Consider the following 21240-nt stretch of genomic DNA (forward strand, 5'->3'; position numbering starts at 1 on the left):
TCGGGATTGTCATCAGTTGAGCGTGGTGAAAGTGATCCATCAACAGTGGATTTACTTCAAATGCTTTCGTTGGGAACACCTGTAATTGGAATTTCAAATCATTTTCCTGATTGTTCAATCAATGTATTCAGCACATTATTTTGATTTTGAAGTTTCTTCAGTTTCCTTCGTCGTCTTGTTAGACTTGTACTCGGTATGTGCAGTACCATTGGTTGAGGATCGTCTTTTGTTCTGTGAACATCTCTTCAAGTCAGACTCTGTTATAGTGAGGTGAAATGAGTTCTTTATAAAATGAAAACTTGTATAGACTTAGAGCTACGCCTCCAATCATACCAGCCGACTGAAGAAACAACTGATTACCACACCAAATTAGACCTTGTATTTACAAATGCACATCATGTGGACCATACAGGGGTCATTGACAATTGCTGGTCTGACCATAAAATGATATATACAGCTGTCAGAATATGTCAGAATCACTGACCCCATAGCCTTCCCTTTGACACAGGTGAGCACATGGTCCCTGGACCATTTCATTTTACCTGTTATGGCCATTGCTTCATACCTATTTTGAACTTATTTATTCATAGTAGACCATTCAGTCATTACTCTTTGAGGTGATTAGCTCATTTGTGGATTGCCAGTGAGAGCACCCCAGGGTGAACTCCCAGAAGAAACTCCCAGAGGTGAACTACCAGAGGTGAACTACCAGAGGTGAACTGCCGGAGGTGAACTCCCAGAGGTGAACTGCCGGGCGTTGATATCTTGCCCTTTTTATACCAGTTATGGCCATTGCTTCATACCTATTTTTAACCTATTCATAGTAGACCATTTGGTCATTACTATTTTAGGTGATTAGCTTATTTTTCGGATTGCCTCATGGTTACAAATAGTAACATTAGATAAGTATTAATTCCTAACATATCAACTATCCTATTTTACGATTTAGAAAACTGTCACAATGATTATACCCTATATAAAATATGAGTTTTGTTTTGGTCCTTGATCTGATTCTAGGTTTTTAGCTCACCTCTTAGCAGAGGTGAGCTTATCCCATACCGTGGCGTCCGTCGTCCGTCGTCGTCGTCGTCGTCGTCGTCCGTCATCCGTTAGCAGGGCACGTTTCGTAACTGTTAGAGCTATTGAGTTGAAACTTGGTACACATATACCCTTATGTAATGACACCTTGGAGACCAAGTTTCGGTCCGATTCGTTTCATGGTTTGGCCACCAGGGGGCCAAACGTTAAAAGTGAAAATATGCAATATCTCCCTTAATAGTAGTCGGGAAATTTTGAAAAAAATATGGTAGGTACTTCTAGCAAAGGTGCATCATATATCCTCCGGGTTTTTGATTTGACCTCCTTTTCAAGGTCACATAGGTCAAATGGTGTAAATTGGCCGTTAGGATGTAACGATGGCACGTTTCTAAACTGCAATGACTATTGATACCAAATTTGGTACACATTTACCCCTTAGTCAGGTGATCTCAGGGACTGAAGTTTGGTCCAATATGATTCACCACTTGACCACCAGGGGGCAAAATCCAAAACCTTGAAAATGTGATTATTCCTTAACTTCTTGTCCGATTGCCACCAATTTGATATCATGGGTACATCTAACCACCATACAGTATATGTCACACAGGTTTTTAATTTGACCTTCTTGTCAAGGTCACAGAGGTCAAATGGCGTAAATTCGCCGTCAGGCTGTAACTATGGCACGTTCCTTAACTGCAATGACTATTGATCACAAATTAAGTACACATGTACCCCTTGGTCAGGTAATCTTAGGTACCGAAGTTTGGTGCGATCTGATTTGCCGTTTGGCCTCCAGGGAGGGGGCCAAATCCTAAATTCTTCAAAATGCCTAGTAATGACTAGTAATGACTTGCCCGATTGGCACCAATTTTATATCATAGGTACATCTAATTCTAACAACCATTCAATGTGTCACCCGGGTCTTCTTTGATTTGACCTACTTTTCAAGGTCAGAGAGGTCGAATGTACTGTAAATTGGCCATGTTGGGGAAATTGTAATTGCTTGGACCTACATCAAACCTAACCCTACATGACACAATACCATGCTCTTTATCCATCTTTCCTCCACATGAGGTGAGCACAATGGCCCTGGCCATTTCATTAACTACTTGTGACCCCGCACATCAAACCAGGGATTAAGTCGCATTCAGGTGATTATGGAGTTAGGCATATATTCAATTTCCTGAGGCCATAACCTTCATTTTGATACCACTCCCATCTCCATAGCTTGTGCAGTTATGAAAATATGGGTCAATAAACATTGGCAATCATGGAAAATCTCAAAAACCTTTTTGGCTCACCATATAGGGGAGTCTTTACAAAAGCGCAGTGTCCGTCGTCTGTCGTCCATCGTCCGTCGTATCCTATTTCAAAAACAGTGGCACTTTTCTTAACCGCTATGGTCATGGACTCAAAACTTTGTATGCATGACCCCCTAGGTCAGATGACCTTTGACACTGAATTTCGATCTGATCTGGTACTCAACTTGGCCACCAGGAGGCCAAAACTAAAATAGGTAAAAAGTGCATTATCTCCTTTATTAGTAACTTGTTTTTGATGATATTCTCATGGTACCTACTCCAAGCAACGATACATCACATGTCATACCGACTTTGGTTTGACCTATACATGTACAATGTTTCTTAACACGGATAAATTCCAAAGCACCAAATATCTATACGGTGAGCACAATGGCCCCTGACCGTTTCATTTTGAGAAAATTAGACTTGAAAGAGAGAGAGGAACAAGATAAAAATGTCCTTAGCAACCATCATTTTATTTAAGAAATATTGCTACTAAATGAAGGGTTGACCTTCCACATACAAAATAATTGACTTTTAAGAAAAATTTCATTACTCCTAGATCTTAAAGTATCGAAATTTCAATAGCAGGTCAACATATCAAATTCATGATAAACCAGTGGAATTGAAGACATCAGATATTGATGGTTTCTGCTCTAATCTTGTAAAACAACATTGTAAATACCTTTAGGAGTTATTGTTATGTCAGGCCTACTCCAGTGGGAGAAGGTGTAGCCAATGTTGGCGAGGCCCCAAAAATGGGTGTGGCCTACTAAATTGAAAAAATTAGTTTTAGGCACCGTACCATGTTCTTTCTTGATAGACTGAGAAAGTAATGAGTCCAAACAGAATAAAAGAAGTCAAAGTCTATGGCAATATGAGGTACCGGCAGCCAATTTTTAACTCTCTGCCTTAAGCAGAGAGTTGATATAGTGCTACTGAGCGATGTCTGTCAGGATGTATTTTGTAAACATTGTCTGAGCTGAACAGCATCTCTGCTTGCACAATATAGTTCTGTAGAGTCTAGACTCCACAGGTTCCACTTGCGTACCTAATTACCGTATTGCACCACTGACCTAATCAATCTGACTCATCGTCCATCTATGCTACCCAGAATTTAATATTACAGATCTTTTATTTCTTTGTAATTTCTTTGTAACTTCTTTGTAATTTCTTTGTAATTAGTTTGTAATCTTTGTACCGCGTATTGATTTCAGATGGTTATTTATAGAATCGCACATGTTCCTAGCTAATGTGGTCATGCCTGTCAATCACGATGACAAGTACGTCCTCACGCTCTGTTATTGGTTTATAGTATTGCGTCATCGGGAATTCCCAGGTATTTTCCCATTGAGACTTCAGGTCCGCCCGTCACTTGGATGATATATGACAGACCTGAGACATATCGCGCGTTGAATCATGGTATCGGGCACATGCACACATGCCATTTGATGTCATCTTCGTCTGTCTTCGGCGAGCTTTCGGAGGTCGTCGGAAGCACTTCGGAAGTCTTCGGGAAAGTCCGGAAACGCACGAATACAGACTCTAAAATCAACGTGTGTATAGTATGTGTATTGCCGGAACTACTTTCAGACTTTCTCTTGACGATCGAGGTAAGAAGATGTATTTGACTCATTTCGACCCCTGATTAATATGCAATTTTCGGAATATTTAGGCTATAAAAATCCCTTGATTAGATTAACATCATAAGATTTAGGTATTGTCATTGTAGGGACTTGATGCTTGAATTGTTTCTATCGAAAACTAAGCAGTTGCTGGTAGTTATAGATTCGGCGATCCACAGTACAGGTGTTTGTTGACGTAGGCCTATACCGGACACGCTTTCTTCTCCATTGGCGTGCCATGCGGCAAACATGGCGTATTCAGATCATGCATGCATAGTATTCATCAGTGCGAGCATCGAGTTCATGAGCTGCCTCGATCCTTTGTGTTCATGAGTTGTTCATCTTCATGATCAAGGAGATGATTCATTGATTGACTGCTTGAGAGTCAATTGATTGCACTGCCTGTCATTCAGTTGGCGTAATGATAGCATAGGCCTAATATGTAAAGTGCAAGCGCTAGTAAACTCACACATACAATGGGGGAGCCCCCCAAACCCCCCGTCCTTCCAACATGTTTTAGCCCAGTGCATTGGAGGGGAAACCACCCCCCCCCTTGATGGTAACCTCCATAAGTCCTTCGACATGTAAATAGCCAGTGCATTGGAGGGGAACCCCCTCGAACCTCCATTAGTCCTTCCAACACGTTTTAACCAGTGCATTGGAGGGGAAACCCCCCAAACCCCCTTACAAAGACATTCATTGATCTTCAGCATATTGTGTACTATCTCTCATCTCATGCAACAATCAAATGTTCAAATCCTCTGCTTTCAGAAAACCAAAATGCCTGAAACAACTGCAGAAATCTCATTCATTGCTGTGGACTAAATAACATGCAATACAACTACTGAGTACTTTGCTAGATGACTCCCTCAGCGGATTCAAAATATCAACAAATTCTCTCAAGAACTATTTGTCTAATGAAAGTGAAAATCCTACAGAAGTAGAAGAGGCACTATTGGCATTACTACCTCTGAATATCACAGTAAAGCATGTGCAGCAAAATATCACAGACATAGTTACTGTTGACCAAATGTAAACAAGCCATAACCGTTTCCATTTATTGGTCCCATATGTGATGCTCTCTGAAAAAAAAACTGGTTTAAGTCACTCTGAACTTGGCAGCTTGAGATGGACTGGTTCTTCACTTCCTTGCTGTCTCCCTATTGTCAAATCTCAGTTAATCAGTTAGACTCGGATTACAATAGGCAAACGACGGGGAAATCAACAACCGGTTCGTTTCATCCTACAATTTCTTTTCAATGTTATCTTTCATACAATCAAACCGCTGTATACTAGTTTAGTAGTAATTTCTTTGGTTATTATTCGTACAATCAAACCTCTGTATACTAGTACTAATTTCTTATCTTTCGTACAATCAAACTGCTGTATACTAGTAGTAGTAATTTCTTTGGTTATCTTTCATACAATCAAACCGCTGTATACTAGTATCGGTAGTAGTAATTTCTTTGGTTATCCTTCATACAATCAAACCGCTGTCATGATGAACAGCATTTTATTTTCATTGTTCCATACTTATTTTTGTATACTTCATAATTCATCATTTAATTACTGTTGATTTCATATTGATTATCAATCATCCATACATGTACGTATTAATTTATCAATCACTTGCTGGACAAGATAATCATTTTTAATAAAAACTAAATCTTATTTTTCCAGAATATCTTTGTCTTCTTTACATTGTACATTCATGCATATCAGCCCTAGAACAGTACCCATCCAGGTGCAACCCTTATGAAAAGGCTCTACAATATGTGATTCTGCAGGCAGTCCTCAAACAGTGCCTCTAAAACCCTCGACAGGAATATTTCTAATAATTCAACAAGCAGGCAGCGAGTTCGCTGGCAACTGCCAGCTCTAGTTCAGAATTGAATTAGAAAGTGGAAAAGTGACTTGAATTAGTCAGTAGGGTACCAAATAAACACACAAAAAATTTCAGCCTCCTGTCTCTGACGATTTTTGAGAATCAGGGTCAGGGTACCCCCCCCCCGGAGCATCACCAACAAAAAAGTAAGTCAGCTAGTCAAGTTTTGTTTCCATTTTCTCGTATTTCCTACCCTCTAGTACACAGAACAGCAAATTTTCCTGTATTTAAAGGGGTTGTGTGAAGTAAAAGGTACGCCATTATGAAGTGAAAATTCTGCTTTTAGACACTCGGCTGAAGATGCCCATGTCATTTTTTTTAAAATCGGCATAGCAAGGTCCGCAACTTCCCGCGCAAATTTGAAGTTCGCGCATGCGTGGTATCATTGTGGAGCAGAATGCATTCGGCGATGACTCAGTCGATATGTGATCATTCACACATCGACCGATCGCGTCTGCCATGTCTGACGTAGGCTAACCATAACCCAAAACAAAACAAAGACTAGAATGCCTCGTTAATGTTCTACCTGGAATTTTGTGAACTTTGCGAATCTAATGCGAAAGCAGCCATGTTTATTACTAAACGGTACTTCCTGTGGCAAAACGGCAAATCTTCGTTGATTGTTCGTGCTGCCGCTGGCTCGCAAGACGGTACACTATGACGTAATAAGGACATTTGGAGGAAAATTCGAAACTTCGGGTCGTTTTCGAAAAAAAAAAATTATACATATTTTTTCCGTAACTTAACCTCGTTTTGGATATATCAGCCTCATGAAGACAAAATTTCTGTTTTGGACCCCTAATTCACACAACCCCTTTATAGACTGGGAAGATTTTTCAAAAATGTGTCTATTTTAGCTGAATGAGGCATTTTTGAGGAAAAGCAGTTCACATACTTTTTCTGGAGCAGTTTTTCATGCTGAACACGATGAGGTGTGTGAACATGTGAAATTTTTCCGTTTAAGGGGTCAAAATAAGGGTCAAAGGTCATCAAGTGCAAATGTCCCTTTTTTCAAGAAATTGTTCAGTTCTCCAAGCTACATCCATTGATACCATCAAAACACCAAATAAATCAACCATAAGTAAAGTTATAGCCTTTTTAATTTTCATATTTAAAGGAAAGTGTATTACAATCGTCGTACAAAAAGCCCGTTTTCTCGAAACTGGCTGGGTTTATGAAATAAATCAATTTCAAGACTCAAGTTATCTCTTTATACCATTTGTTTGCTTGAATATTCAACCCGGGTTGACTTTACACGTGGAAAGAAATGTAATCCAAGATATACGTGGTCATTTGAAATCAATTAACCCCTTACATGCAGCTTATTTTTGCAGAGGACATGAGGAATGGGAATGATCAAAAAGTGATGGACTTGACTTTACATGCTGTCATCTACTTTCTTTTGTTCGTAGCTGATCAGTCATTGAAGATAAACTATTTCGCTGCATGTGCAGTGCCTTGTGGCATTATTGACTGCCTCCTGATGCTGATTTGATATGCATAGTGATTTGTTTTGATGTACCAGAATCAGCTTATAAGGTGAGTCCGGGCGGTAGCCAAGATCTCTCCAAAATGACTCTAGTTGTGCTAATAAACTGATGATTGATATTTTAAGTGAAAGTGAAAGTACATTATTGTACACAAGTGATGAACCTGTAGTAGGCCTGTACTAAGGACTGTACCCACCACATTTTATGCAGTCATGTCAGCCATCTGTTCCATCTGCTATGCAACTTATGATCTTCCTACCCTGTTGCAGGTAATATGGAACCTGTTCTTAACCTGAAGTGCCAAGCAGAAGTTTCCTTTGACCGATGCATAATATGCCAGGAAAGGTCTAAAGATGGGGATCTGAGTGAAGCAACGTCAAACGGCATAAATTCACTAAAAACTGCCACGGAACTGAGGCGAAAGCTACGGGACTGTGAATATAGAGAAGCAGTTGATAGACTTTCATCGATATTCAATGATACGTCTGGTGTGCCAAAGCTTCTATATCACAGACTAATAAACTTTTTACAGCAAATATGCAAACAAACAGAACATAGAACGTAAACTTAACAGGGAAGAGGTTTTGCAAAGACGCAGCTCAATAGCTGTGACTGATGCTGCAGCAGCATTACCGGTGTTACGAAGTCAGGTTACGAAAACGAACTGGACATTGTGCATGTTTTGTCAGAGAGTTGACAAAGATCAGCCGAAGTTGTGTAACATCAGTACTTTCAACATGAGTTCGAACATAATTTTCAAGGCGAAATATGTCCATCGGGTATTGGTACGCATCTCGGACGTGAATGATCTGATCGCTGCCGAAGGATGTTATCATCCAAACTGCCTCAAACGTTTCCTTCGCGAAGCTGAAACTGCTGAAACTGACTGTCAGTCTGGTGATTTAGCTGTCGTCTGGCTTGTTCAAGAGTTAAAGAACCATGCTAAGCAGGGACATTTACTAGACTTGTATGATGTTTTCAACAGGTACAAAGAGTTGGCTAGTGAGATTAATGTAGAAATTCTGTCATCTTTCATCAGTAGGCGTGGATCATTCAAAGTTTCCTCTGTAGGTTCGTAGGGAATATCTTTGATTTCACTGTGCTCCGCAATACCACTCCAAATGAAAGAACAACGCTCCTTATTCCAAAATCCCTTTCCCATGCCCCCCTCTCAAAGCTAGTCGATGGAACTGGCTATGGTGGTGATAATGAGGCTAGCGATGATTTAGATAAGATGCAGATCTTCAGACCCAGTAAAATGGCTTTTTGGCTTTATCGGAGAACAAAAGAGACCTCTCTGCTTTTTTGTCTGATGAACTCATACGGGCAGCACCAGGTGGAAAGACTCTTATAGTTGCTGGTGGACTGGCAATGGAAGTTAGAACGAATAACCCTGAGATTGAGACAAGTATGCTTCGATCCAACCATGAGGAAGCAGATACCAGAGTAGTTCTGCACTGCATTCATTCAGCCTCTGAACGCATAGTAGTAGCAGCACGTGATACGGACATTGCCATCTTGCTCATTGCTCATTTCAATGAAATAAAGTGTGAGAAACTTTGGATAAAAGCGGGGACTTCAAAAGCCCCTAAATATATTCCAATTCACGACATTGTGATGACACTTGGATTCGAACAACCGGTCCTGGAATCAATGCTTGCTTTCCATGCGATAACAGGTTGTGATACTGTATCATACCTACTGGGGCACTCCAAGAAAACATCATGGGATGTTTTTGTGCAGCATCATGAATTGTTGAACGAGATGGGAAAATCTGAAACATTGTCTGAGGAAGGAGCACGAATGGCCGAGGCCTTTATATGTAGGATTTTCAAGGTTCCATATGACTGCTGTGACAAAGGACGCACCCACCTTTTTAGCAAATGCAAGGCGCCTGAGACTTTGCCCCCCTCAAGTGATGCAGCCAGACTTCATATTCAGAGAGCGAACTATCAAACTTTGCTTTGGAAACAAGCAAATGTTCCTATCCCTGTTTTGCCATCACCGACAGACACTGGCTGGAAGGACGATGATGGAAAACTTAAACCAGTTCTCACCACACTACCTCCAGTGCCAAAAGCCTGTGCAGAAATTGTATTCTGTGGTTGTAAAAAGGGATGTGTTGATGGATTTAATATGCCCATCAGTACCCTCATACTTTAGTATATCAGAACGAGGCTTTTGCCTGAGACACGAGGAATGTTCAGGAATGGAAGCCGTGAGGCGAACATTTGGACAAAGTTTGGCCCTGTGAATTATGACTTTGGAACTTTTATAGGGAACGGGCCACAATCTTGTGAGTTTAATTCCTCCTTGTTAATTTGGACACTTTGGTTATCGCTTTTATCAACCAGAACTTATGTAATCTTGCTTTTATTTCAGATCAGTTGTTATTCTTGCTATCGTGACTAGACTACATTGCCAGAACGCTGTACGTTTGATGCTTGAAGAACTCGATAATAAAACCCGTTTGTACGTTATTTTAACCCCTGTTCGACGTACGTTTATCCCTATAATGAACTCAGGATTGGATCCTGCCACACTGATAAGATTCAACGGGGGAAAGCTTTGGAAAAAGCCGAAAACCGTGAGTAGATGCCGAATTCCAATTAGTCCTGGAGACGAGGTCGATTTGAGGGTTTTGGACATACACAAGGCCTGGCCACGCTGCCGCTTGTAACGATCCTGGGGACAAGGTTTACTGGGAATTCCAGTTTCGAGTTTCCGCTGAGTTGACATAGTGAGGCTCCACAAGGGCAAGATAGAAGATGCCGGGCGATGAAAATGGCGCTGGAAGTGCTAGAACTGAAGGTACCGGGACGGAAAACCCTAATGCCAGCAGTAATCAGGATACTGGTGGTGAGAATGCTGCTGACGGAATAAATACAAGAAAGGCTGCAGAAAAACAGGCTCGAGACAGAGAGGTGAAGGCACTTATCTGTAGATGATTATCATTGTCAGGACAGGTCACTGCCAAGAAGAACTGCCTACTGAAGCTGATGGAAACTGGCGACTCCGAGAAAGTGAAAGGCGTATTCAAGCAATACGAACAAGCCGTAGAAAAGTTTAGAGCGTGCCATGATGAAGTTCAAGGAATGTTGCAGCCCACGGAACGACCGAAAGATCAGGCGTACTTCGACACTAAGATTGAGGCTATTGATCAAGTGGGATGTGAGGTGATTGGCTGGATTGAGTCAATGACCGAGTATGAACAAGAAGAAGAAGAAGATGATCTGTACACACCAATGACGAGAGGCCTTGGCGCCAGAAGAAACTTTACACCCAGGATGGGGTCATCTCCTAGAATGAGTGAAGCGGCGAACACCAGCCAGATATCCCAAGCGACAGAGAGAGCATTGTCAGCGATTGCAGACACCCAGCGTGATCTAACAAAGCAGATGAGGATGCCAAGAGCTGAACCTGAGATCTTCAGTGGGGATGAAACCAAGTTTAGAGAATTTCTAGTTGACTTTGAAAAGTACATTGTCAAGTGGGCAGATACCGACAGGGAACGACTGACGCAGCTCAGGGCATTCACATCTGGTACACCCCATGAGCTTGTACGAGGATGCATTCATCTAACTCCACAACGGGGATATGCTGAAGCAATGAAACTTCTTGAGACAAGATATGGCGCTCCATATGATGCCAGCAGAGCATACCTGAGAAAGATCCGAGCATGGCAGAAGTTAACGATGAAGTCACCAGAGGAATTTGACAGATTCGCTATTTTGCTGAGGGATAGCTTCAATGCATTGACTGGACTTGGACGCTTGACGGAGTTGGAACACCCATCCATGATGGCAGAAATCGTTGAGAAGCTACCAAACTGCATGAAGTACAAATGGATCAAGGAAGACACTGATGTTTTTGGGAAGACAGGAAACCCCGCCACCTACCAGAACTTGGTGAAGTTCGTTGAAACACAGGCCAAGGTGTTGATGAATCCGAGGTATGGATCACGACAACTCACTGATGACGACCACAAGCCCTCCCACACTGAGAGGAAGCAGGATAAGTCAGGAAAGCAGTCATCACGTCCCAGAGCAGTTTTCAGAGTTAACAAGTCTGGGGAGACAGAAGCAGAACCTAATAGCTGTCCATACTGCCAGCGAGGAGGACACAAGATCACAGATTGTCAGAAGTTAAAGAAGTTGTCCAGAGCTGAGAGGAATGATTTCTTGAAGAAGACAGGTCGCTGCTTTAGATGTCTAGACCGTGGTCATCTCGCCAGCGAACATAAAGATGCTAGTAAGACGACTGGCAACCAATCCAGTGACAATCAAGGTGGTCAACACTCTTGAGACCAAACCAGAACCAAAAGGGAAATCAGCTGACAGTAACACCCTGAAGACTGTGAAAGCAGAAGAAGTTAAGTGCCGTAGGATTGGAACCGAAGAAATTGTAGCCATGGCAGTTTTGCCTGTCAAGCTCAGAAGCTTGGACAACGGAGTTGAAGTTACAACAAACGTTTTCCTCGACAATGGTGCTGGAGCAAGCTTCATAACTGATGATTTGGCAAAGAAGATGGGTCTCCGAGGTCAGCCGACAAATGTTGACCTAACCACGATGATACAGAGTCGCGCCAATGTTCCGTCAAGGAAAATCCGGAATCTTGAAGTCAAGGGACTCAGTCAGGGTGACCAGTGGGTTAAGTTGGATGACCTGTACACCCACAGAACTGTGGCGATCAACCCATGGGAAATCCCAACGCTGGATGACGTCAGGAAGTATCAAGAACTGAAGCGGGTCGATCTGAAGTTTATCGATGTCCCTGTTGGCCTGAGAAGGGGCCTTATGCGATGAAGACCAAGATTGGCTGGACATTGCTGGGACCAGTGCAGAGGGGCCGGTGCACCGATACGAAGTCGATACGCAGAATCACCGTACAGGAACTAGACTGGGATCTGAATGCGAACTTCAGCAGAGAGTTTAACGACGGCCCAATAGGAGAGGAGATCCAATGGTCCAGGGAGGAGGAAGAATTTATGAAGAACCTGTCAGAGACTACCACCTTTGATGGAGGGAGGTACCATGTTGGTGTGCCTCTAAAGAACCCATTGCCTCCAGTAATTCCCGACAGTAGACCGATGGCTCAGAAAAGACTAGTTGGCGTTCAGAAGAGAAGCAGGAGAGATTCTACGTATGATACTGCCTACAAGGACGAGATGGACGACTTGAAGAGAAAGATATACGTCGAAAGAGTACCAGAAGCTGAGCTCGACATCCCGGATCGATGGTATCTACCACACCATGGTGTATTCAGCAAGAAGAAGAACTCGAAGATGCGTATAGTCTTTGATGGAGCAGCTGAGATTCATGGAGTTTCACTCAACAGTCTATGTAAAAAGGGACCAGATCTCACCAATCGACTAGACGGGATCTTGCTGCGATTTCGAGAACTGCCTGTCGCAGTTAGCAGTGACATCCAGGCCATGTACCATCAGATCGTAGTTCCCATTGCTGATAGGAACTGGTACAGATTCTTGCTCGCAGATGAAGAAGGTGCAACCCAGGATTGGAGATGGACCGTGCACCATTTTGGATCGAAGCCATCTCCATCAGTTGCCTGTCACGCCTTGAAATGTGGACTGGAATCTCAAGGGAATCCAGAGAACAGAGCCATATCGATCGCGGCACAACGAGCGTTCTATGTCGACGACAACCTAGACAGTTATGCTGATTGTCAAGAAGGAGTTGTAGCAGTTGAAGCTGTGGACCAGACTTGCATCCAGTCAGGCTTTAAGAAGAGAAAGTATGCAAGCAATTGCCCAGAGGTACTTCAAGGGATACCTCCAGAGCGTCGAGCTAAAGTTGAGGCTGAGGTCAGCTTAACCAACGATGCCGGTGACGAACAGCCAACACTTGGTATGAACTGGAGATTGGAATCAGACCAATTAGTGTATCGCGCCCCAGAGATGAAGGATGTCAAGACAAGAAGAGAAGTGCTGTCAAATATGACTAAACTATTTGACCCACTAGGCCTCGTATCGCCATGGATCCTGAATTGCAGAATGATCGTTCAGAGTCTCTGCAAACTGAAGCTGAGTTGGGATGAACAGATACCTGAGGAGTACCTGAAGTTGTGGACCAACTGGCAGAAGGGAACCGACGCTATCACCAAGATTGAATTCGAAAGATGCATCACTAGCTACACCTACGACTCTGAGGCCACGTAACAGCTTCATGTTTTTGGCGACGCCTCAGAACGAGTGCATGGAGTTGCAGCCTATGTCCGCACTAGAAACAGAGAGGGAATAGAATCCAAGCTGGTATTCGCCAGGTCCCGAGTCAATCCACTGAAGGGGGAAACCATTCCCAGAGCGGAATTGGTCGCCGCTACACTTGGTGCGAGAACCACAGCCAAGTTGAAGACAGAATTGCGTCTGTCATTCGAGAAAGCCGTCAACTGGACCGACAGTCGCATAGTCCTTGACTACCTGAGGAATGACAACATTAGGATGCCGGTATTCACTCGAAACAGAGTTGGTACCATACTGACGCTCACCAAGATAGAAGATTGGCGACATGTACCTGGAACTGATAACCCAGCTGATATTGCTTCCAGGGGAGGTGGAGTCAAGGAGCTGAGCGGAAGTCTGTGGCATCATGGCCCCGAGTTCTTGCTACTACCTGAGCAAGAATGGCCAGAGAAAAAGAAAGAAACCAAGACCGAAGCTGTAAACCGTGTTGATGTCAGCGAGCCGACGTTGAACCATGGCTTGCAGACTACGATTGCAACCTAGCAGATAATCTCAGAATGGAAGAAGATAGTCGACTTTGCAGAAACCTTGTTGAGAGCAACAAAAGACTTCAAGACACTGCCAATGGCAGAGCTAAGATGTAGGGCAAGACATGCAGTCCTAAGGGTCATTCAGCATGCACACTACGGGGAAGAGATACAGAAGCTCAAGAAGAACCAGACAGTTTCTAAGACCAGTCGCATTCGTAATCTATGCCCGTACCTAGAGAATGGATTACTTCGAGTAGGAGGAAGGTTGGAGAAGTCCACATTGCCACATGAAGGAAAGCACCCAGTCATCCTTCCCGGTAAAGAGCGACTGGTATGGAAGCTGATTCGTCGAACTCACGTGATGGAGGGTCACGTCGGCAGAGATCACGTCACGTCTACTCTGCGCATGGAGTATTGGATCGTTGGAGTGATAACCGCTGCCAAGAATGCCCTGAAGCACTGTGTACCTTGTGCCAAGTACCAAGCTTCTATGATGTCTCAGAAAATGGGATCCCTGCCCATGGACCGGATATCTGCAACTAGATCCTTTGAATGTGTAGGAGTCGATTACTTTGGACCGTTATACGTCGTTGTATCACGCCGTCAGTACAAGCTCTATGGAGTGCTGTTCTCCTGCAACTTCACTAGAGCAATACACCTAGAAGTAGCACGACAGATGAATACGCCATCATGCCTGCTAGCAGTTAGTCGATTCATGAATCGTCGAGGAAGCAAGCATAGCAGTGGTAAAGAGAACTGATATTGAATCGCTAGAATGGTATATCTTAAAACCCAGCCAGTTTCGAGAAAACGGGCTTTTTGTACGACGATTGTAATACATTTTCCTTTAAATATGAAAATTAAAAAGGCTATAACTTTACTTATGATTGATTTATTTGGTGTTTTGATGGTATCAGTGGATGTAGCTTGGAGGACTGAACAATTTCTTGAAAAAAGGGACATTTGCACTTGATGACCTTTGACCCCCTATTTTGACCCCTTAAATGGCAAAATTTCGCCTCTTCACACCCCTCATCGTGTTCAGCTCGAAAAACTGCTCCAGAAAAAGTATGTGAACTGCTTTTCCTCAAAAATGCCTCATTCATTTACTTTTTCAGGTAGTTGTCCCAGTCTATTAAAGGCTTATTTACAATTTTATGGCCATTCAAAAATGCAATTTACTTCAGAAAGGCCGCCCCTCGACTGAAAAAAATTGCATTTTTGGGGACTCATAAAAGAAATTTCTAGGACAATGCAAAATCTAAAATACTCATTTTCAAACTTTAGTGTTAGAGAGTCTAATTTTTTTGAGGGCTCTCAGTTATCAAAATACTAGGATATAAGGCTCTGAAAATGCTTCTGGAGTATTTTTTTGCATTTGCCGCAAATCGCCAAAAATCATAAAAAATGACCGAAATTTGGCATTTTTTTAATTGCCACCAAAAGCTAATTATTTGGGCCACCTGAATGTAAATTGGTGTCTAAAGGTATTTTGACCTTCTAAATCCAATGCAATCATCACTTTTTCAATATCTAAAAGGGTATAGGATCTACAGCTATTCCAAAAAAGTGATATATCAGAAAAAGCGAAAATTTACACCTTTTTTAGTTTTCACCAACCCCCTTCTGACATGATAACATGTAACTCGTGATAGGAAAATAAGCCCCTTAACACATTCAGACTCTAAAAACATGGCATCTTTAATCAAAGTGCCAGCAAATAACTTTGGAAAAGATCCGTAGTCAACAGCCGAAAAACAGTCCTTCGCCATCTCAAAATCCCCTACTGGTGAGCCATAGTCAAAAACATGTGTTGGGAACCATTCTAGTGTGAAGTGGAATCAGCTAGTGACCAACATTTTTGAATTAGATAAAGTATCTTGCAGAAAATAGTTAGTCATTCCCATTGATTTAGCTAAATAGCTTTCCCCCTTCACACTAGCATGGACAGTACACACAAACATGAAACATGACAGAGGGGTCATCCAAATTTTTTGGGATGACCTAAACATTAATGTACTTCTTCACATATGCAGAAAATGTTTTGGCCAGTGACTTACAAAATTACCATGGTGAAAACAGAATTTACCATGGTAAAAACACGAATTTCACCATGGTAAAATACAATTCTTACCATGGTGAAATGCCTGGTAAATTGGCACTGTAAAACTAGTTTCACCATGGAAAATCATTTAACCATGGTGAAATCCATTAACGATTCACCATGGTAAACCATTTACTATGTTTACCATGGAGAACTATTTAGTGGTAAACCTGTTCACCATGGTAAAATCAAAATTACCATGATGAAAGTTTCCATGTGGTCAAAGGCAATCTATATAATACCTTTCCCAAATAGCAGGATTGGGCATTGTCAGATAGCCAGCTTGCCGTTACCAGTAAATGACACTGAAAACAAAACATTAAGTATAGCAAACAAAATTTATTCACAATCAATCTTGTACATGACCAGTACACACTAGACTAGTTCACACTAGCCAAGGACCGGCACTGACCGCCATCTTTTTTAGGAATTACTGCATAACCTGCTTGGTCATGGTGCATTGTGCATGTAAATGCATTGGGCCCTTCACATAAAACTTTTTTAAAAATTTAAAAAAATTAAATTTAAAATTTAAAATTTAAAATTTGAATACATTGGGTTCCATGTATGTCAAACTGAGGGATGCTGATCCCAAACAAACTGAATCAATTATCCTAATAAATGTTCACTGACACTGTCCATCCATCTTTCTGCTTTCCAGATTCTGGCTCATTCTCCTCCACAGTCGCTTCGTTTCCATCCTCCTTTGTCACTTTCTGATTTCCGTCCTTCAAATTCTCCTTCTCCTTCTGCTTACTTTTCTTCACATCAGCTTCTCCCTTCCCCTTCTTCCAAGCCTTATATTCGTTTTGAAGCTTAGTTGTGATCGTTTCATTAAAGCTTGTGTCTGTTGCCTCTTCGAAGTTATGAACAATGGAATTTCAATGCAGTGTTATTATGGTGTGCGGCTTAATCTGTAAAATTAGAATATGTGGAAAATCATTGCAACCAAAATTTAAGTCTTTTATTAAAAGTGAGAATAATAATTAATATTTATTTGAATTTGTAGCAGCAAGATATGTTTAACAACCTATGTAGTGGATGCATGGATACCAGGAAGTAAACATAAAATCATGTGCATTTTATGCAAACCAATGCATGATTTTTCGTAACGTCAGCTGACTGACAAGGTGGATGCAAAAGACAGGCTGTTTCCGCAGTAAAACTAATTTACATAATGAATTGGAAAGCTGCAAAATTTGAACTTACTTCTCAGAATTGTAAGAACGATTGGACTCATCGCAGGCTTTGAACTGTTCTCCCCCGTAAGGCTCATGTTAGCCATCGTTGATCGTGGGAAAATGGCGGCGAGAAGATTACTAAGGTATTTCCGCCACTTCTGGCCACTGGCTTTGCGGATGTTCTCTCTCATTTTATCATTGATGAGATCTGATAAGGACTGGGCATCTGAGAATTCCTGCAAGAAACAAAGAACAACAATTACCATTCATGCATACGTCATTGTAATAGTATAAGTTTATGCTAGTAAATCATCAAACATTTATCAGATATAAGCATGCATGACATCAACACAGTCAAGTACTTCACCAAATTGCATTATTGTATTACGCCATGGCTTTAAGGGGGCCCTAACGGCCAGCTTGCTTGAGTACAGCAACAGGTGGCAGCACAAATTGTTAACAGTTTACTTTTATCATGTTTAGCTCTGTCCTGTATAGCACCTATTTCAATGTATTTGTTATGCACAAAATCATGCCAGCTCATGAAATGTACAAGGTGCCAATAGGCTCCCTTAAAAAAACACAGCCTTAATAGGCAGGCCTACATACCACAACTTTCTTTGCTGCAACGTCATTGCTGGGGTTCTGTTCACGTGGACCAGCTTTTGAGTAGGACTTCTGTGGTGTCGTACCAGTAGCAATCATCAATGAAAGAAGCAAGTCTTGTAAATAATAACAATTAATTACTCATCATCCCGTCTCCAGACTCCGGAGAGTCAAGTTACATCATTCATAACAAGGTGACAGCATCTGCTGTAGCAGACGACAGTAATACTTCAAGACACGACATATTCCCCCTTCTGTTAATAAGAAGTGCTGTACTGTCTGAATATTGCAAATTCACAGCGCCTCAGGACCAGCTCAAAACGCGGAATACGCGTGGTTTCCAAGTTCACCACTTTGCGACGTCAGCGCCATTTACGACCACGCTCCACACAGCGTCAGATCCACTCTTCGCGCCGTCGCGCAGGCGCAGTTAACGATAGCGGCATGACGGCGTCACGTCACTCTCCACTCGCAGTGCTTATTCTATTACGCATTCACGGACCGCGCCACTGGAGAGTTCCCCGCGAGGCAACGTCACGGGAAAGATACAATGTAATACAATGCATTGCGGGTTCCTGTGCTTTTAGATACTTGACATACTTTTAGACTTGATACATTTTTGAGTGGTGCACAATGCAAATGTATTATAAAGTTTGCGAAAATCTTTATTAGTGTAATAAAAAAGTGTATTAAGAATATATCAGAAATAAATTAGCCGAATTTCCCAATGTTGAGGTTTTATAACGGCGTCCTTACCGGGGAGTATATTTCAACAGATGGGGGGGGGGGGATGGGTGGCCGATATGCCTATCAAAACTGCTCTGATAGAGGGAAACGCTTAACTCATGTATATATAAGAGTACCTATGTGTATCTTTAGGTGTGTGGACTGGTTCTGAAGATAGATGACAAACAAACATTGACCGCCATTCGGGTTTAGGCTCCATCACACCCCCACCCCTTTGCTAGACCCCGATAGTGATTTGGCGGGAATTTTGAATTGTTCACAAAAATGGAGAACTTAGACAGCCATATTAAGGGGGCTCTCTCCAACTTTCGGAGGGGTTTCCGTGCCGAATTGCTGACAGCCGAGGAAAGGGAGATTTTCAGGGCATTCTGCCACGAACTTGATGGTGTTGCAGGGTGCCTGGCTCAAAAGTACAGCCCTGACGTGTATGGCCGGGCGGAGGCGAGGAAGCACCAACTGGTGCAGGTAATGAACTGACAGTTGTATTTCTAATTTCCAATTTATACAGATACGTCAAAAGCATAGTAGGCCTACGTCAATTAGGTTATTTGTGTCATTCCCGAGCCTAGAAAGGAAATATTGATCCCAAGCCGACAATTTCCGAAGCCTTCCGAATGGTAATTTGCAAGAGGTGGCGAACATTGACGTCAGCTTCTACATTGTGTTTATGAAAGAGCAAAGTCTAATCAATCAAAAATTGAAAATAACATGTTGTCATAAGCCACTTACGCATTGTTTTCTAATCAGCTATATAAACAGTTACTAACTTTGATTAGCCGTGTCCTGGCATGGTACCAAATTGCGATAATGACATCACCACCTATACCGCCTGAAATTTGATTGATTGACATAATTGACGTGGCGGGAAGCGGGAAGCGGGAAGCAGCCCGCCAGAGTGCGCAAAAATTGGTTTGATATAACTGCGGGTTTAGTACTCACAGGGGGCCTAACGTCCAGGGGGTCGAGGTGCGAACGAAATAACTGAGACTGTACCCTAGACCTTTAGGTGGCGCAGGCCCTCTGCGCGGCCTACTTGGATTAGAAAGAAATGTTACTATAGAAAGTTATTGCCCAAATTGTTAACCCTCTCCCTCTGTGAAGAAATTGGCGGCCTATGTTTTTTTCTTTCCATATTTTCCATATGTTTTTGTCATTCCAGAGTTATCCTATGGTTGTGGAAGAGATCAGGCTCATTCACAAGCAGATCCTCTGCATGATGAGGTCCAATGGTCCACGGAAGAGTCTGCGAATTGCTCGGTAGGTTCATGAGCTTCATGAGTTCTTTATTCTCAACGGAAATAGAGAAAAACTGGTTTTTTGTGGGGGGGGGCAGGCAACAGGAAAAATGGTGTCTTTTGTCCGCCCCGAATCAATATGGTAGCTGTTTCCCTGGACACCACCACTTAGAATGATAGCTGTATGTATTGCAATTCTTGTTTCATTACAGAGATGTACCAAATTGCGTCTTCGACCAGATCCGGGGCCTGATGACGACAAACTCATTCCGGACCACAGTTAGAGAGACAAGAACCACCTCGACACTTGCCATCACCAGCGCAGAGAAGGTGGTGATCCTTTTTAACTTCTGGGGCAGGGAAGAGGGTTTAGAAAGGAATGGCCTGCTGAGGAAGACGGACCAACAGGTAAATTGCATCCCAGGCTCCTCCTGACTAAAATTTATCCCGATGTGTGAATAAAGGTGACAAGGGTTGGAATGCACGAATAACTCCCTACATTCCCATGATGGCCAATTGGTGTAGTAAAGATCCTGCTAGCAGGCTTTAATTGATAGAGTATGAACTTAAATGTAATGTGAGACACTCTAATGTCATGATGCAAGTGCATTTGACTTTAATCTCATGATACTGATTGATTGTTCCTTTTCATTTCAGGGAAATAAGATGAGCATCCTCGTGAATGAGAGCCACCCCTTCACCCTGAAGTACCATAGCAACACCAAGAGACTCTCCCTCACATCTGGATATGAGGTGTTGAATAAATATGGTATTGCCCAGTAAAAACGTTTTTGTTGCTATTTCCTTTCTTTGAATGAATGGATCTCCAGCAAGTGTCTTGTTCCTCCAATTTCCTGGATGCTACCAGAAAAGCAAGGATTGACTTAATTAACAAACTGGGTATCAGACATCCTCCCCCTCCCCCCTCCTGGACATTCCCCCTGGACATCTGCCCCCCCCTCCCGGACATTAGTTGACCCCCTGGGACATCTCCCCCCTTGAAGGACTTCAGATAAACCAATATCAGTCAGTTTTCATCAGGGGAGCAAATGTCCGAGAATCAACAAACTGCGGAAGAATCAGATTCAAGATAAGAATCTGCTACTGTATCTGGAGTAGGCGGGGAAATGCATCTCCCCTAGTTCATTTGCCCCCCCCCCTCCGCCCTGAAGGATCTATGTAAGACACAGTGATATCCTTTGGGGTGTCAGGGGGCAAACATCCAGTGGGCAGATGTTCAGGGGGCAAATGTCCTAGAAATGCAAATTATAGGAGGCATTTCCAAAGTTCCAGCA

The 21240-nt window shown here is 42.5% G+C and overlaps 3 protein-coding genes across 3 annotated transcripts; all 3 read left to right on the forward strand.

Annotated features, from left to right (window-relative positions):
* Positions 1 to 12141: 12141 nt before the first annotated feature.
* LOC135494322 (uncharacterized) lies at positions 12142 to 13518 on the forward strand. Its single transcript, XM_064782236.1, has one exon. It carries the CDS (start codon positions 12142 to 12144, stop codon positions 13516 to 13518), a length of 1377 nt encoding a protein of 458 aa, XP_064638306.1.
* Positions 13519 to 14166: 648 nt separating this feature from the next.
* Positions 14167 to 14832, forward strand: LOC135494323 (uncharacterized). The gene has a single exon (XM_064782237.1). It carries the CDS (start codon positions 14167 to 14169, stop codon positions 14830 to 14832), a length of 666 nt encoding a protein of 221 aa, XP_064638307.1.
* Positions 14833 to 19837: 5005 nt separating this feature from the next.
* On the forward strand, positions 19838 to 20728 carry LOC135494324 (uncharacterized). Its single transcript, XM_064782238.1, has 3 exons — positions 19838 to 19967; positions 20158 to 20353; positions 20603 to 20728. Exons 1-3 carry the CDS (start codon positions 19852 to 19854, stop codon positions 20726 to 20728), a joined length of 438 nt encoding a protein of 145 aa, XP_064638308.1. The 5' UTR covers positions 19838 to 19851.
* The last annotated feature ends 512 nt before the right edge of the window (positions 20729 to 21240 follow it).

Source organism: Lineus longissimus, chromosome 10 (assembly GCF_910592395.1).
Source record: "Lineus longissimus chromosome 10, tnLinLong1.2, whole genome shotgun sequence".
NCBI lineage: Eukaryota > Metazoa > Nemertea > Pilidiophora > Heteronemertea > Lineidae > Lineus > Lineus longissimus.

What these genes read in the sequence shown, in the direction of transcription:
- LOC135494322 (XM_064782236.1), top strand. Translation starts at nt 12,142, where the DNA reads ATGAAGACCAAGATTGGCTGGACATTGCTGGGACCAGTGCAGAGGGGC.
- LOC135494323 (XM_064782237.1), top strand. Translation starts at nt 14,167, where the DNA reads ATGGCAGAGCTAAGATGTAGGGCAAGACATGCAGTCCTAAGGGTCATT.
- LOC135494324 (XM_064782238.1), top strand. Translation starts at nt 19,852, where the DNA reads ATGTTTTTGTCATTCCAGAGTTATCCTATGGTTGTGGAAGAGATCAGG. An exon ending in AAGAGTCTGCGAATTGCTCG is followed by an intron (nt 19,968 to 20,157) that starts GTAGGTTCATGA and finishes GTTTCATTACAG; the next exon opens with AGATGTACCAAATTGCGTCT. An exon ending in TGAGGAAGACGGACCAACAG is followed by an intron (nt 20,354 to 20,602) that starts GTAAATTGCATC and finishes TTTTCATTTCAG; the next exon opens with GGAAATAAGATGAGCATCCT.